At 39.0% G+C, this 16,261-nt stretch overlaps 2 protein-coding genes across 3 annotated transcripts; both read right to left on the reverse strand.

The window, feature by feature from the left end:
- Window positions 1–1,367: 1,367 nt before the first annotated feature.
- Window positions 1,368–5,141, reverse strand: LOC113014157 (uncharacterized; the record flags this gene model as incomplete). The annotated part of the gene is made up of 4 exons (XM_026155507.1): window positions 4,862–5,141; window positions 3,136–3,324; window positions 2,871–2,930; window positions 1,368–2,476 (listed from the first exon to the last, which is right to left on the reverse strand). Coding segments are annotated over exons 1-4 (1,365 nt in total), but the record flags the coding sequence as incomplete, so codon positions are not given.
- A 3,435-nt stretch (window positions 5,142–8,576) lies between these two features.
- LOC113013003 (myeloid-associated differentiation marker homolog) lies at window positions 8,577–15,097 on the reverse strand. Of its 2 annotated transcripts, XM_026153507.1 has the most exons (3): window positions 15,006–15,097; window positions 9,159–9,626; window positions 8,577–9,095 (listed from the first exon to the last, which is right to left on the reverse strand). In XM_026153507.1, exons 2-3 carry the CDS (start codon window positions 9,499–9,501, stop codon window positions 8,602–8,604), a joined length of 837 nt encoding a protein of 278 aa, XP_026009292.1. In that variant the 5' UTR covers window positions 9,502–9,626; window positions 15,006–15,097; the 3' UTR covers window positions 8,577–8,601. The 2 variants fall into 2 exon arrangements, with proteins under 2 accessions (XP_026009292.1, XP_026009282.1); XM_026153497.1 differs by having other exon boundaries at window positions 8,577–9,626.
- Window positions 15,098–16,261: the final 1,164 nt, after the last annotated feature.

Here is a 16,261-nt window from a genome sequence, read left to right on the forward strand (position 1 = left end):
TGTGTCAATAACACTAGGACCATCTCTAAAGAGACACCCACTCTAAGGCTTAAATACCTACAACTCTGTCAGTTGTTTTGGAACTCAAGAAGCTTCTTGAGCCTTCTTTTTAAGCACTCAACACAACCTTGCAAGTCAGTAAGGGGAAAAATGCATCCAAAAATATCAGTGACAATTCATTCATTTATTTTTGCATAACACAAAGGAATATGTGTGACAGAACATAGTTGATTTTCTTGTTGAAAAATATAATTATTTAAAAGTAGAAAGTAGCTTAATTACTCTGGAAAAACAGGTTTTGTGATTTGGTAGAAATACTAGAGTACAGAGTTGATTTTAAATGAATTATTACTTTATTAAACATAATTGTTTAAATACAGAAATAATTTCTTGAGTTTACAAAAAAGACAAAACAGAGAAAAAAATGATTCTGATTACAGAGCAGCATGAAAATAACGGATATTTTGGGTAGTTTTATAAAATCTCATTTTTGAAACAAGGAATTATAAAACCTGTCATCTTGTATCACAGATTCTGTGTTTCTGATTCATGTGCCATATTGGACATAGCCCTTATCTATGGTGTGATTATATGATAACAAGAATAATAACAAGCAACAGGAACAAAAATGATAAGAGGAGGGTCCCAGCAAATGGTGCTTTGAGAAAAAACCATGACAGAAGCAACGAGTAGAAAACAAGCACCAGTAATACCACTCCAAGATGTTGTTTTATCAACTCTATCACATTTCTTATTTTTTGTATTAGCCATGCTACGCCTACTGCTCCTCCAGTGACTACAGCTGCTGCTGCTGCTGCTGCCACATATCCTGCTGCTGTGCCTCCAGCCCCTGCTGTACCAGCACTTGCACCTGCTCTTGTTGCTTCTACTGCTCCTGCTGCACCTCCAGTCCCGGCTGCACCTCCAGCCCCTGCTGTACCAGTACTTGCACCTGTTCCTGTTCCAGCAGCTACACCACCTCCTATAGCTGTTGATACTGCTCCAGCAGCTGCACTACCTCCTATAGCTGTTGATACTGCTCCAGCAGCTGCACCACTTGCAGCTGTTAATAATACTCCAGCAGTCACAACACCTCTTGCACCTGCAGATGCCCCACCCCCTAGTTTGTTTTCCCCTGCACTCTCTTGTACTTTTTTGTGTGGCTTGTCTTCCCTTTTTCCTTCGGTCTTTTCTTGAGTGTCCTCTTGCAGTTTTTTTCCTGCTTCTTCTATTTCTTCTTGTGTTTTATTTGGTCCTTCATCTTGTTCTTGTTCATTTGATTTTCCAGTTGTTTTTCTTTCTTGTGCTTCTTTTGTTTCTTTTGCTACTTCCCCTTCATTTTTTCTTTCTTCTTTTTCTTTTGCTATTTCTCCATTTTCTTCTTTTGTCATCTCTGTCTGTTCATCATTCATTTTTTCTAATGTGACATGCTCTTCATTTTTTCTTCCTCCTCCTCCTTCTTCTTCCTCTTCCTCTTCCTCTCCTTCTTTTGTCATTTCTGTATGTTCATCATTCATTGTAGAATCCTCTTCATTTTTTCCCCCTCCTGCTGCCGCTTCCTCATCTTTTGTCACTTCTGTTTGTTCATCATTCATTTTTTCTGATGTGGCATGCTTTTCATTTTTTCTTCCTCCTCCTTCTTCTTTTGACATTTCTTTCTGCCCATTGTTAGTTCTTTTTGATGTAGCTTTTCCTTCTACATTTTCTCCTTCTTTTTCATCCGTTGCAGTGCCATCTTTCTCTATTGCATTTGTTGATCCTGGAGTTAAAACTACAACAGTTGACCCAGAGAAAGCCTTTGCCATGGATTCTGCTGCAGCACCTGCAAGTTTGATCATTTCATTCTTAGAGACACTGCTGTTAGCCTTATTACGGGTGTCTGCTTGTGGCAACATCTTGCTGGTGTAGCACACTCCCTTGTTTTCTTTAACTACCTGGCCTACTGTGTTTAGCAGGTCTACCACTTTAAACTGGCTACTGTCACCCTGTCCGTTGTATTTATTAATGATGTGGTATCGGCTCTTGCACTTCCTCATCAGATCATTCAGATATTTATTCTGATCTATGAACTGTTTGATCTTCATTTCATCTGAGTCTGGGTCATCCTGAGTAAAGACAACTGCGGCATATTTGAAAACCTCCTCTGAGAAGTACTGGTTTATTTTCTCAATAACAGCCTTCTGCTGCTGCTCTGTGGATTTCTCCGCTTTGAGCACAATGAGAAAAGCATGAGGCCCTGGAGTGCACTCAGTGACACACCTCAGTATTTCAGGCTTCAGCTCCTCCTCTGATCTACCTGGGCCAGAGAAATCAGGAGTGTTGATCAGGGTAATTCTTCTTCCATGGAGAGATTTGGACTCAATTTGACACTCAGTGTTGTTAACCTGGAACACGTCTTCTCCAAACATGGCGTTTGCTAGGCTGCTTTTCTCAGCTTCAGTGTTTCCCAGCAGGACAACCCTGTACAATTGTTCCACTGGAAACAAGTGAAGACAGAAAATTAATAGAGCATTTGAGTACTCATATGTTGTAATATTAAGCTCAAAGATTAAACATCAAAAATATACATAAATGTGTCTGTTGTTAAGCCATCACTCATTAGAGAATAATTGTTTGTTAACTAGAGGTTTGTGCTAAAAAAAAATTAAAAAGGAAAAAAGATGTGACTGTGTACACTGACAAAGGAAAGAGGAAGAAAATAGGAAGCAATCAAGGATGAAATGAAATAGACATTTTAGCACGCCCTCCCAGACTCCTCCATTTTATTTACAAAAAAGAAAAAAACATAGGGCCAGGAGAGCAGTCAGTGATGATGATTTCCTCAGAGACACAACTGAGTCAAACTCATGTCTCCTCAAGCATGTTGTTACCTTTGATGTACTTTTGAGCCCCAGCTGCTTTTCCTTCCATGACAATCATTGTTGGTGGCACTAAAAAGGCAAAACGAGGGAAAATAACACATTAGAAAATTCTGTTTTTGTAGAGTTGTTTATTATATTTCTGTTAAAAAAGTACTTATCAGCTCAGGTCATTTGCTACATTGCATAGAGAGAAGTAAGGTCATGCTTTGGAAAAATGATATTAGATGAAATGACACAGAAATACTGCATTTATTTGTTTAGTTATTCAAGATACCTGTCATGTCATCTTTCTGTGCTTCTCGTAGTGTTACCACTTTAGCGCTCACGTTTTCCTGCAAACCTGCTACATTTTGACAGAAAGCTTCTGTGAGAGATCCAGCTGCAGGGCCTGTTAATTTGATCCATACGTGCTTAGAGATGCTTTCCCTGATTTTAGCAGAGGGATGGAGCATTCCAGAGTGTTCTAGAAGAGATCAATTGCAGTGTTTAATTAATCGTGTACATTTATGTAGCTGGAAAATCCATTATCACTCATTTATGCTTTTGCTGAAACAATTGCACATATTTGTAAAATTCTTAAATCACCAGAAGAGGTTAAAAACATCCACAAAATGATGACGGCATAGGAGAAACGTGACATTGCATTCTGTGGAGCCGCAATAAGAATCAAAGTAACATATCTGCCTTCATGCAGCATGTCGAGTTGGTTTGGCAAAGCATGATCACAAGCTCCAAAACCAAAGATACTTTTTAAAAAGTTTTTCTAACCCCAATCATTCATGTTCATATGATGTCATCTTTTTAACACTAACTTTACAAGAACATTTTTAAACTACCTCTTTAGACATTCTAGAGCTGCATTTATTTGAGTTATACAACCTATAACTTTAATCCAAACTGTAACTCACTGTGAGGAATGTGTTTTGGCTAAAAATGTCAATTTTAAATGCATGCATGAGATGGGCTATGTATGTGTCCTGTACATTTATTTTCAGCTCCAAATATGTGTAAGTGTCATTGTCATGCATTACTAAACTCTCTTGAATTTTCAAAAAGGACAAAAGGTCTTCCAGTGTTCTGACAAACCTTCCTACTTTGGCAAAACGTCCTACCGTAAGTAGTTTATGCACATTTCTGCTGTCACAGAGTAATTCCAGCACAGTTTTAAGTAGGTGTGACGGTTTGCCACGTAACTTTGCCCATCAGAATATGCTTGTAGCTCATATTCATAAAGCCCGGACAGTTTGCCACTTCATTTTACCTGTTAAAGTATGCTTGTAGGTAACATTCACAAAGGTAGGACGATTTGCCACTTAATTTAGCTGTTAAAGTATGCTTGTAGGTCACACTCACAAAGGCAGGCACTTAATTTTACCAGTCAGAGTATTTTTCTAGCTAATATTCACAAGGGTATGACGGCTCGCCACTTAATTTCGTGTTGTGCGCATGTGCAGAAACAACAGGTAGGGATGGTTTGTCAGGTAGGATGGATTCCCAGAAGACCTTCAGGTGAAAATGGGAAGACCGTAAGCAACAGCTCTGCTCTACTAATGTTTGGTTTTGGCTCCATCTAGTGGTTCCTGAAATATAATGCAATGTTATGTCATCAAGCTTTGTTCTTGTTGGTTTCACTTTTGATTTCTTGGTCTCTTTTTTCCTGCATTCACTGCGCGGCCTTTTAGGTGAACTGACGAAAAACGAGCTAATTTGATTTGTTTGTTTGTTTTTTATTCCATTATAAAAAGCTAGAAAATGCCATTCAAATCAAAGGTATTTAATGCAATTTGGCTGACAGATTAACATGATGAGTCGTGTATCATAAAAAATCAAAAGTGCCAGCAGGCTACGTGCTTGGTTTGGTCCGACATTTCTGTGATTGTGATTTCATCACAATAGTCTCAAAGCACCAACCAAGTGTCGTTTCCTTCGATTATTTATTAGGCTTCTCAAAATGCACGTGGCTGTTGTGACTGCAGAATATTAGAGTTAAAATAACTTACCAGGCATGCTTGCAGAAAATCAGCGAAGAGCAGAGCTTGACATCCGTTGCTTGTCTCCTCTGGGTTTACTTTCACTTGCTGTTTGAAACGTTAGCATGGAGAGAGCTGAGGGTTTCGGTTTGAGTGGAAATAAAAAGTGCAGCTGAATGTTTGTTTTCATTTGCTGAATTCTGCATTTGCAGAATATCTTAACACAGATGTGAGGTTTACCCTTCTATAGAACAGATAAGATAAATGTTCCATTGGTCCTGCTATGAGCCCCTATATGTCATTATTGCATCCCACAAGCAGGTCTGGCCCAGATCTGGTATCAAGCCGCCACTGCTGGCTGACTTCTGGCATGGTAAGACGCATGCCATCCAGATATGGGCCAGGTCTAGTATAGACTGCACTGTCTGTGTGATGGCATGCCACATCTGGCCCGATTGTGGTTCGGTTTATGTGGCCCAGGCTCATAGGAAACAGGTCTGGCCAGGATCTGGCATCAAGCTGGCACTTCTGACTGACTGGTGTCATGGCAGGGTGTATGTCAACCAGATGTGGGCCAGGTCTGGCAATGGTGGCACTATTTATGTTCATATTTTAGTTGGAACCCCAAAGTGCAATGTTAATATACTATACTGCTATGGTAGCCAACGTTACAAATTCAGTTATGACAGGTTTGTGAGTGTACACTTTATCCAAAACCTAGTGAGGGTTTACACATGTTTTCCACCGGGTGGCTGTAGCTCAAGTGGCAGAGCTGGTCACCTACTGATCGGAAGGTGAGTGGTTTGACTCCTGGCTCCTCCAATCTGCATGTCAAGAGAGTGAATGTGTATGAATGTAATTAGGAAACACATAAAGTGTGTGATTGGGTGAATATGGCATGTTATACAGAGTGCTTTGAGTAATAAGGGGGAAAGGAAAAGAATCAGTTAATTCACTGTCTGAACAGAGGTTTGTCATGTTACTTTTGCACTATTTATTTTCCTGCACATGTTGTTATTACATGGCTTGATTAAGGTACACATTTGGCTGACATCTGGGCCAGCACAGAGCCAGCTGTATGTCTGCAACTGGCCCTGTGCTGGCTCATGTCTACCTCTGGCAAACCTGATCTGGGCCGCCAAAGGGCCATCATTCTTTGCGGTATGTGGGCCATGTGTAAGCACATTATGTGGGCCAGATCTGGGCCATACCTGTCATGGTCTCCGTGCCTGCCCGGCCGGCCCCACAAGGCTACATGTGCTGTTTTGGTTCTCTCTCTCTCTCTCTCTCTCTCTCTCTCTCTCTGCCTGGGCGGAGCTCACTGTGGGCTCCCGCCCTTGGCCCACACACCTGACAACAATCACCTGTCATCACCAGGAGCACTATTTGAGGCTGGAACACAGATCCTCTCGTCGCTGGATGATTGTACTACTGACGTTAGTGTTTCTCGCAGCTCCTGTGAACTCGTGCTTAGTAATTTGTGATTTGTTTGTTTTTTGGAGACGTCTAACCGCTCTGCGCCTGAGTTCCTACAACCAGATTGTGACAATACCAATTTTGCTACGTGGGATGTTGCTATGACATGAAGTGGATGATGTAAATGTATAATGTTGCATTCTTTTCTTTTTGTGCCCTTGCCACATCATGTGTAATTTAGGTAGAAAGTACAGTATATAGCTACACATGACTGGTTGCAGGTAAGACACATGTTTTGTGCAGAAACATGCTGAATATTAAAGGATAGAAGAAGCATGTGTCTAATATTAAGTCAGATTTTACGTTTTCATGTTAATATTAGTTTTATTCACCTTGCTACTACATCATTAATTTCAGAAAACCAAAAAAAGAAACTATAATCAACTATGAAATAACACAAACATACAAATGTTAAAATGGGTAAATTCCTCTATTCTAAGTGTCTGTATCCCTAAAGGCTTAATCACATTTACACCAGTTTGGACTTTATTCTTTGCACTTTTTTCCGTGATGTTTCTGCTGCATTACATCCTGTAAAGCCACCTTGAAGTGTTAACCTTTTCTGATCTTCCTTTTATTAAAATAATTTACATTTTTAATAGTTCTCTCCCAGTGTCACAATAGTGGCACGTTTTTGTAGTGCCTATCAAAATGTCCCCAAAGGCACAAAAACCTAAATCGTCTGATCCCTGCTTCTGCATAATTCAATAATTTTTTGTTGTATTTCTGTCAGCCCTCCTTTCTGTATCACATTGCCATACCTGCTTCTTTATTTGCTTGCAATGTACTTCCCGTTTATTCAGGTTGCTCCGCCACCTGGACCTGGATCCTTTAAAGTTTCTTTCAAGATTTTGTTTTACAGGCATGAAAATAGCTGCCACACTTATTCACCAAAACACTGATTAACCTCTTCTGGAAACTGCTGTAATTGCTTTAACACGGCAATATTGCAGAGACCAACAGTGTAAACAATAAATATTAACAAATTTCACTACTTAAAAAAAATCAAAACTTTGCATAAAGTTCTGAATAGTGCCTTCCACTCTGCAGGGTCTCCTCTCAAGTGATTCATGTATCAGTGTTGGGTATTTAAAAAGACGTATAGATTTCCAATGAAATGAAAGTTCTTGTATTCATTGTAGCAATTATTCAAAGGATGAAAACACATGACTCAGAATGTATATCCTTATTTGAATTAAAAGTACGTTTTATGACTAAGTATAACTAATTATCGATACTTCCTGTCATCTTTGACAGCTCATCTCACTTATTCATTCCATTTCCAAGTGAGTAAAAAGTCTAAGATATTTGTTTTATGATAAAAGCTTAATTTCTTTAACTAATACAAATATCAGAGCACTTTGTTGGTATTATAATGATATTGATACTGATATGACTTTAAAGCACTATTAACAAAAGATTACAGGATGATGATCTTTCAGTTAGAGCGTGTTGAAATGCAAGTGCCCAAGTTTGCCACCCCCTGTGTTCCAGTGTGCTGACTTTATTGGCTTTAATAGTATATAATGTACTTTATCATGATACATAATGTATTTCATTGTGAGAAATCTCACACTTTGATAGCTGATGTAAGAGTTGTGTTGCACACATCAAGATTCAAGAAAACTTTATTTGTCACATGCAAGTTGCCCTGCAGTGAAATGGGACCCCCCGACCTTACATACACAACACAGACATCACATAGGGAGACAGGTCGGAAACCGGTAGTATTACGGAAAACACTGAAATGTACAATACAATGGGAAAGTCCAAGAGGGGAAAAAAGAGACCTCTACTCATGCTGTGCTTCTATGGGAGGACAGCATGAGATCAGAAAACAAAAAAACTCCTCTACACAGAAAGCACATAAATGTCCACAGCACAACATTATGGAGCACGTGACAAGCAACAGGGGTGGGTAGAGGGTGAGGAGTAATCCGAAACATTTTTTCCAGAATTTTTTCCAGCGCTGGGCCCAGACCCACCGTGTTCTCCAGGAGGAGACAAGCATCGAAGGCGTTTGGAAAGGGAGGAGGGAGGAGTGCGTATCAGTGTGTGTGTATGTGTGTGTGTCCAGAGTTCAGCTGAGACAGTGTCCTTCGCCCATCATTTCACAGTAGAGGTTAAATACTGTATGGCAACTATTTGATCACATTCAAATAAATACATACTCACAGGCTTTGCAAATATGGGATCCCTTTGTAGGATTTTAAAGATTTTAAAAACGTTTCAGGATTTTTAAATTAGGAGAGGGGGGGGGGGGGGTCAAAATTAGCGCTACATCTCTCCTCTTCTCAGCCACTGACAAACACTAATCTGGCACTGTACACTAGGTCAGCAAAATAAAGCAGGAAATTGATGGCAGTGATTACAGATGCAGCGATTGTATCTGGGTCATCGTTTCTCCTGTAGTTAAACTGGAACACAGGCCAGAGGATGGTGGCGGACAAATACATGATAACTGCCAGGAGCCCATATGCCAAAAGGAACTTGGAGAATGGGATGGGGAGACAGCCGGTCCACTCTCCCACACACAGCACCACCACAGCCATGGAGACGATGAAGCAGATGCAGTACACTGCCATGCACCACGTCAAAGCTGGATGATGGTCGTATGTCACTGGGCTGCTGATCAGGATGAAGATAATACAGGCCAAAAAGGTCTGGCACACTTTCAGTAAGCCTGGAGCTGTAGCCATGTAACCTGCCACCTCTCCTGGCCTTGCTTTAGACAGGCTCACCTCCCCCATGTAGGCAACCGCTGCCAGGCAGGAGAAGACTGTGGAAACTATGCGATGGTCATGAGCTACACGATAGAACAACTGGTGTCTAAGGAAGAAGACTGTGGAAACTATGCGATGGTCACGGGTTTCACTGGCCTGTTGGTGTCTAAGGAAGAAGACTGGGAAGATGATGGATGCTGAAAGGCAGAGGAGTGTAGCATAGCAGGCGACAGTGATGGGGAAGTTGGACCAGGACACTGGCACCCGGGCCTGGAGGCCGAACAACTCTACCAGCAGGACCAGCAGAGTGCAAGCGAAGCTGAACGCCCAGCAGAAGATGCACCAGTCAGCCATGACTGTGATGGGCAGATGAGCTCCATGTGCAGCGGCGCTGAATGCCACACAGGTGAATAACAGGGCAGCTACTCGCATCCTGAACAACTGGGAAGTAGGGACCACAATCAATGGCATGATGGGATGTTACAGTCTGTCAGGAGGTGAAAGTGACTTTAATAGTCCTGCAAGTTTCAAGACGAGTCTTGTACTGAATGTCGGATCCTGCTTCTCCTCTACTTAGTGGGCATTTGTCTCATAATCTGCAGGAAGAAGACAAAGATAATCAGAATAAAATGAAGCAAATATGTTTTAATATGCAGTTAAGGAATAACTGTACAGTACGTCTGTGGAAAACAAAATTATTTTAGACATTTTTTAAAAAATTTAATTTTTAAAAAATTATATTTAAAATTATTTTAGTATTATTTATTTATTTGTATTTTTATTTCATTATCCTTTTTATTATGTACAGTCCATAAAAACAGTAGCTGAGTTTTCCAAAGTCTAACCTTTAAGTTTAGTCTTATTTCTTGTTAAAATCACATGCCATGCTTAGTATTTCTCATAATCAGTTAATAGTTTTCAAGCACTGCTTTAAACACTTTATTCATGATGAATAAGCTAATGTATAACACTCCTTATTAATTATGTTTTCATGTTCTACAACTCATTGATTAATCATTTATAAACGCTACTCTGCATCAGTTACAAACCAGTCATTTCAGGATGCTCAATGCTATACAAAATAACTGGTAAAAGGTAAGTAGATGGTTAGTAGTCCTATATAATACTATAAACTCTACATGTACTACACATAGTAGTTTCATACTAGATGTTTTATAAACACTGAATATCAGGGTTTCATCACTCATATATAGCTTAACAGATGTCTTACAATATATTTATAACTGTCACTTAAAGGCTGCCAAAGCTGTAACTCACTATCGACCAACTTCTTTTTTGATAGATTATCTAAAATGCTCATAAATACCTTAATAAACTTATTTAGGAAGTTACAAACCATTTACTACTTGTTAGTAAAGTATCTTGAGTGAGCCCATCTAAAGTGGGGACCATATATACCGTACAACCTATTTATAGATGTGAACGTTTTTAAAATACATTGTAACAAAAAACTAAATGACAACACACAGGGTAGATGTAGAACACACTGTATTTATAAGATGCCAATCACAAAAACATCAGGACAATGCTTACAGATTGGACACACAAATTATGATACAAAAATAAAAAGTGTCATAAACTATCAGCCAATATTTGAGGTAATACAGAACACGGCTGGATGCAAACTATATGACCTGTAGCTCTTTACATAAAGTTTATCACATGTGTGATCATTAAAATAAAACTACAGAATTTATAAAATAATGAAGTAACATTCAAACCAAAATCAGCAGCAGACATGGTGCCTCCTCTTTTGAACAGCCTCAAAATCTTGTTATACCGGTTGACCACTTGCTTCGGATTCTGGACTGCATTTGAGAGAGCATAATCATTAATGTAATAGTGTGGTAATGAAACACACCACATGCAAAATCAAACTGTTAAGTTAATCACTTGACTTCTTGTTCTTGGTTTTTGGTCATGTTTCTTTGACTTCTTGTGTTTTTTTGCTTTGCCCTTCATCCTCTTCTTCCTGTCTTTATCTGATGAAGTTGTGCTTATGGAGGAGTCAGAACTCTCATCAAAAGACCCATCAGAGGACAGTGAAGATATGCACACTTAAAATCAATCCTTTGATTTTTCTGAAAATCGACAGTGCCCCTTATAATTCCGTGTGCCTTATGTATGAACTCTGGTTGTGTTTACTGACCTCGAAGCGATTTTATGTCGTACACGGCGCTCGAAAATCTGTCAAATGTTTTAGTACGACTTTGCTGAGCTACGAACCCGCACCGCTTGATGGATTGTCGGAGCATTACGGCTATCGTAGTCAGGCGCCTCGCGGAGTGATACGTACTGTGCTTCAACATAATATTAGGGTATTGTGTGTGTATAACCTCTTTTTAAGTTTTGTGGATATTATACATGGTTATGCTGAGGATATGTCGGCCAGTTTCCACTGGAAATGCCTTTTGGTTCAACTGTCAGCAAGGAATTTGCACTGTTACATTTTTATATAACTTTAATGCACATAAAAAACAGCTGCTTTTGCACTAATAACGTTGTGGAGTTGTAAAGTATTTTGTCTAGTGTCAATTATATCGTCAGTTATATCATTATCGCAAATTTTCAAATGTATATCGTGATAAATAATTTTGGTCATATCGCCCTGCTCTAGCTTATATGTGACCTCCTTTATTTGTTGATGAAAATAAACTGAAATGAAGTTAGCGTCATGCATTGGGATACTGAATTGTATCGTTGACATAATTGCAATTGAACTGATATGCGAGTAGGGCTGGGTACCAAAACACGATACCTTTTTAGTACTGACTGATTCAGTAGGTATCGATACAGAAAAAATAATATTTTTGGCACAAAATTTCTGTACTTTTCTAATTAAATCTCTGTTACTGAGCCTCACAAGTCCTTTTCTTCTGCTGCTGCGGATCACATGCCAGCAGTGGCTTCGCAAATGCGCGATTCATTTGCAGTCTGGATGCAGTGGGTTAAAAATCATCTGTTCCATATTCCACTCTGTCACCAATTATCAGAGGCAACAGCCTTAAAAATTTCCAGTTTTGTATTAACTGTCCTGAGAGTTTGTTTGAGGAGTGACCTCACACGGCTTTGAAGAGGTATCAAAGTCAGAGTATTTAAACTGTTTAATGCTCTGATTTAGAATGGAGTGGGTCAACCATTCTTTTTTTTTTTTTTACAAAAAATTTAAAAAACAGCACAACATCATATGACAAAATGCCCTTAAAATGTTGTGTCCTGATCAAAATGGCAAACCTGGCTGTCAGATGTGAAAATCTTTTAAACAGTTGAAAACTGACTCAAATTTTATTCCTCCTATATCTGGTGTACCTTCAGTCTTGAGGTGTTCAACAGGAGAGTTGTACATCTCTATGGTGCATTCTGCACCACACTAATGACACTCTAATGACACTTACAATGAAATTGAAGGTTGTTGGTTCAGTGCAGGGTGCTGCTGGCCTCCCTTGCTGAGCTGATTCAGTCTGGACTAGTGATGTTCGATTCGTGAACGAATCGTTCAATACTTGAGAATCACTTTACTGACTCGAGAATCATGATTCACAAGCCCAACTGACTCACTGACTCACTGACTCATCCCTGTTGCTGTTAGCAAACTAATTCCATTAGTAGAAATATATCTAGCTTATAATTAAAATTGTGGGGGGAAAAAACAACAGCCAGTTTCGTAACAAAAGCATTTCTGCTCTGAACTGGAAGAAAAACCCCTGAGTAGAAGCTCACATCAAGAAAATAGCTCCCCGGTTCAGAGTAGCATCACGCTGCTAACATGCTAACAACATGTTTTGAAGATTAACAAAGACTAACACTGAGCAGTGCTGATTTTCTAACACTGGAATATTTCTAACATTTTGAGTTATTTTCCAGTGTTAGAAAATCAGCACTGCTCAGTGTTAGCCATTGTTAATCTTCAAAACTGACTAGGTTACTTTTAAACATATAACACTGTCAAAGGTGTTAATTTAACACTCAACAGTGTTGTATTTAACACTCAGAGGTGTGGACCCATATAGACACTCTCCAGTGTTAATTTAACACTGGAGATTTTGCTGTGTACCAACAGGACAGTGTACATCACTGTCACAAAAGCGTTTGTTTTCATTCAAAGGCTTTATGGTTTTTCCCTGGTGGGCTGGTCTCTAGTCAAAATGCCGGGGCTGATTTTTTGTCCCAGTCAAGCCCTGGGTACACAGTGGTCATAAACGGATAGAAATGAATGGTTGAAGTTCGAGGAGAGGAGTAAGCAATTAACTAATAAGAAAAATTATGTTTAATGATCAAAGTTAACTGATGAATCCCTGAGATTCTGAATTTGAATGTGTTTTTTTTTTCAATGATAAGGAAGATTAAAACACAATCACTTGTGACTCATGATGTGCATTAAAGGGTTAAAAATCACTGTAAAAGCACACAGACGGTGTTATTGGTTCTACAATAGAAAATAGCCTTTTGCCATTATTCTCCCACAAAATTTAGTTTCATTATAAATAGCTGTCTTATATCAAATCACAATCAAATCAAAATTTATTTATATAGCACATTTAAAAACAGCAGTTTTGATCAAAGAGCTTCACAAGTTACTTGGTGAGACTGTAGAACTTAAAGAAATAAACATTTTTTATTTTTAGTAATTGCTCGTATTTACTGTTAAGATATACTGTTTTATCAAACAGTCTGAGCTTGTTAATATTAAAACAAAATTCACCGTAATTTTCACAATAATTCTACCAGTGTTTTGACATTTTGTTAAAATGAAAAGCACGGTATGTTTTGAGTAATTAACATACAGTTGTAAACTGTAAATTCAAATGAAAAAAGCAGGAAAGATTGTCATTCATACAGAATTATTATGTAAATTGTAGGGTGATTAATTGTAGATAATGTTACAGATTTTTCCTGTTGTTTTCAAAGACAAAAAAAGCAAATAACCGTTTGTCAATATAAAGTAATTTAACATAGATATTACAAGCATTTCCCCTTTTTGATTTTAGGCAATTAACCGTTGCCATTTTACAGTTATTTAGGGTATTTTTTACGTACATTTCTTATTTCTAGGGTGTGGTGAATTTCACTAGAAGATCAACTCTAGCTCACCCCCGCCCCCATAGATCCCGTTCAATTGCCATTAACTCCGGTGTCACATATCCTGTTGCACATAAAGTGACTCAAGAAGCAGCTCTGAAGGGCTAACAGCGAGTATCCAGGAAGCAACAGTAGCAACATCGAAGCAGTTTTTCAGACTGAATGGTAATCAGGCCAGAATATTAGGACTATTTTCAGGTGTATTTTTTTTTTAACAGGGATCAACATCCAGAAACACTTTTTTAAACTTCCTGTTGAATTATCACGGTTTAAACACACTCCATGCATGGTGATCTAAACTGAGAGAGATGACTGTTAAATTGCAGCAGCAGCATGGTCCTGATACATCAGAAAAAAGGTGCGGTTGTGCGGTGTAGGTTATGTGGCCTCTTCTGCTGACAGGAAACCAGGTTTGGGTTTACGCTTTTGGTTTGGTAGCGCGCATACCATGCTTATAGGTTCTTAACAAAACCCAGTCGAGGGGGTCGTGCCATATAAAGCTTAAAAGTTAAAGGGAACCACCCACACTGTTGTAAAATGGGGGCAAAGAAAGTTTCTCACAAATAACAGGTTATGTTAAATCAAATAGGCCACTGCAGGATTTCTTACCTCTCTTAAAATAACAAAGCTATGAAAGAAATCTATGCTCGTTTTCATGCCAGAGGAGGCGTGTTCATTTCTAAGAGTATAACAGAGGCGTTTAACAACCGTTTAACTGAGTAGTTAAGAAGTTTTCCATGTCAGATAGCGGACATAACGCGCCTCGGTGCTATGCCTTTCAGCTCTACTCCAAGAATAGACCGCGATAAACACGAGCTGCTAAGTTTTACTTAAAATCTTTCAGAGCAACATATCATCCTGAGGCGGGATCTTACCGATTTCTGAGCCACCAGGAGTTTTATTTCACAATAATGTTAAAGCTTTAAGTTCCTCGGCGCATCCCCTCTGTTATCCAGCGATATCTGTCTCCTGGTCCTAGCCTGTTTGGCACCCCGGGCGAACACTCCCTTGCTCGTTTCTCCTCCTCTTGTTTTCTGTTTTTTCTAGACTGAGCACCTGATGGCTTTGAACTTTTCTTGTCCATCTTCCATTGGTGTTAATTTTGCACTCCAGTATGAAGACAAATCCCCCAACCTGAGGATCGCCACAACATAACCTAATAGACCTACACTTCAGTTCACATATTATTCACTTTATAGGGTTTATTTCTGTGATTTCGCACAACCCAGGATTCAAATCATGAATACATAATGGGCTTGGATTTACAACATTATGAAGCAGCCGGTGTTGTGCCAAAAAGTGATTGTCTGCCAAAAACTGATTTCCGGTATTTGCCAAAAAGCGATTGCTCATATTTAAAGTGCTATAAGTAACTTGTTGGGCTATAATATGTTAAACATATGTCAAATGCATCCCTTATGGATGACATAAAGTCATCTTGAGCCACAAACAACATTCGTGTAGCAAGATACAAGCCGCAATCAGTTTTTGGCAGCGACTTTTATATAACCTTTATTTATGCAGTAAAAAAAATCTCATTAACATTAAAAATGTATTTTGTAAGAGTAAGTTGCCCAACAGGACAGCAGAAATGGCAGCAAATATTACAATAGTTCTGTAAAAATATTTTAAGTGGGGATAAAGGACCGGATTGGTTATAATGTAAGTACAAGTTGTAAAGATACTTAAAAAACAGATAATTTTTTAATTCTTTATGTAACCCCTTTGTATCCCCTGTTCACCGAAGTCTATTTACGAACATACGTAAAGATATTACACATAAAAAATACACAGAAACACTGGAAATCACTTTTTGGCAGACAATCACTTTTTGGCACAACACCGGCCCCTCTCCCCTGTCAACAGGTTGTGTGGGAGACTTTAAATCACCAAACTGCAGTGTAGATTTATTTTCTTACGCTTCTTATATTTATTGTTTGTTTACTTGCACTGCTGTAACTGGAGCCTCGTGGTCTCGTCTCTCTATATACTGGACTGTATGTAGTGGAGATGACAATAAAGTTTACTTTGACTTCAGCAGCGAGCAGCGCGCACCGAGGGCTCTCGCGCTCACTTTTCGCGTGTAGAATTTCGAAAAAACGTCGGTGCAAATTATAAGTCTGTATCATAA

Source organism: Astatotilapia calliptera, chromosome 3 (genome assembly GCF_900246225.1).
Source record: "Astatotilapia calliptera chromosome 3, fAstCal1.2, whole genome shotgun sequence".
Taxonomy (NCBI): Eukaryota; Metazoa; Chordata; class Actinopteri; order Cichliformes; family Cichlidae; genus Astatotilapia; species Astatotilapia calliptera.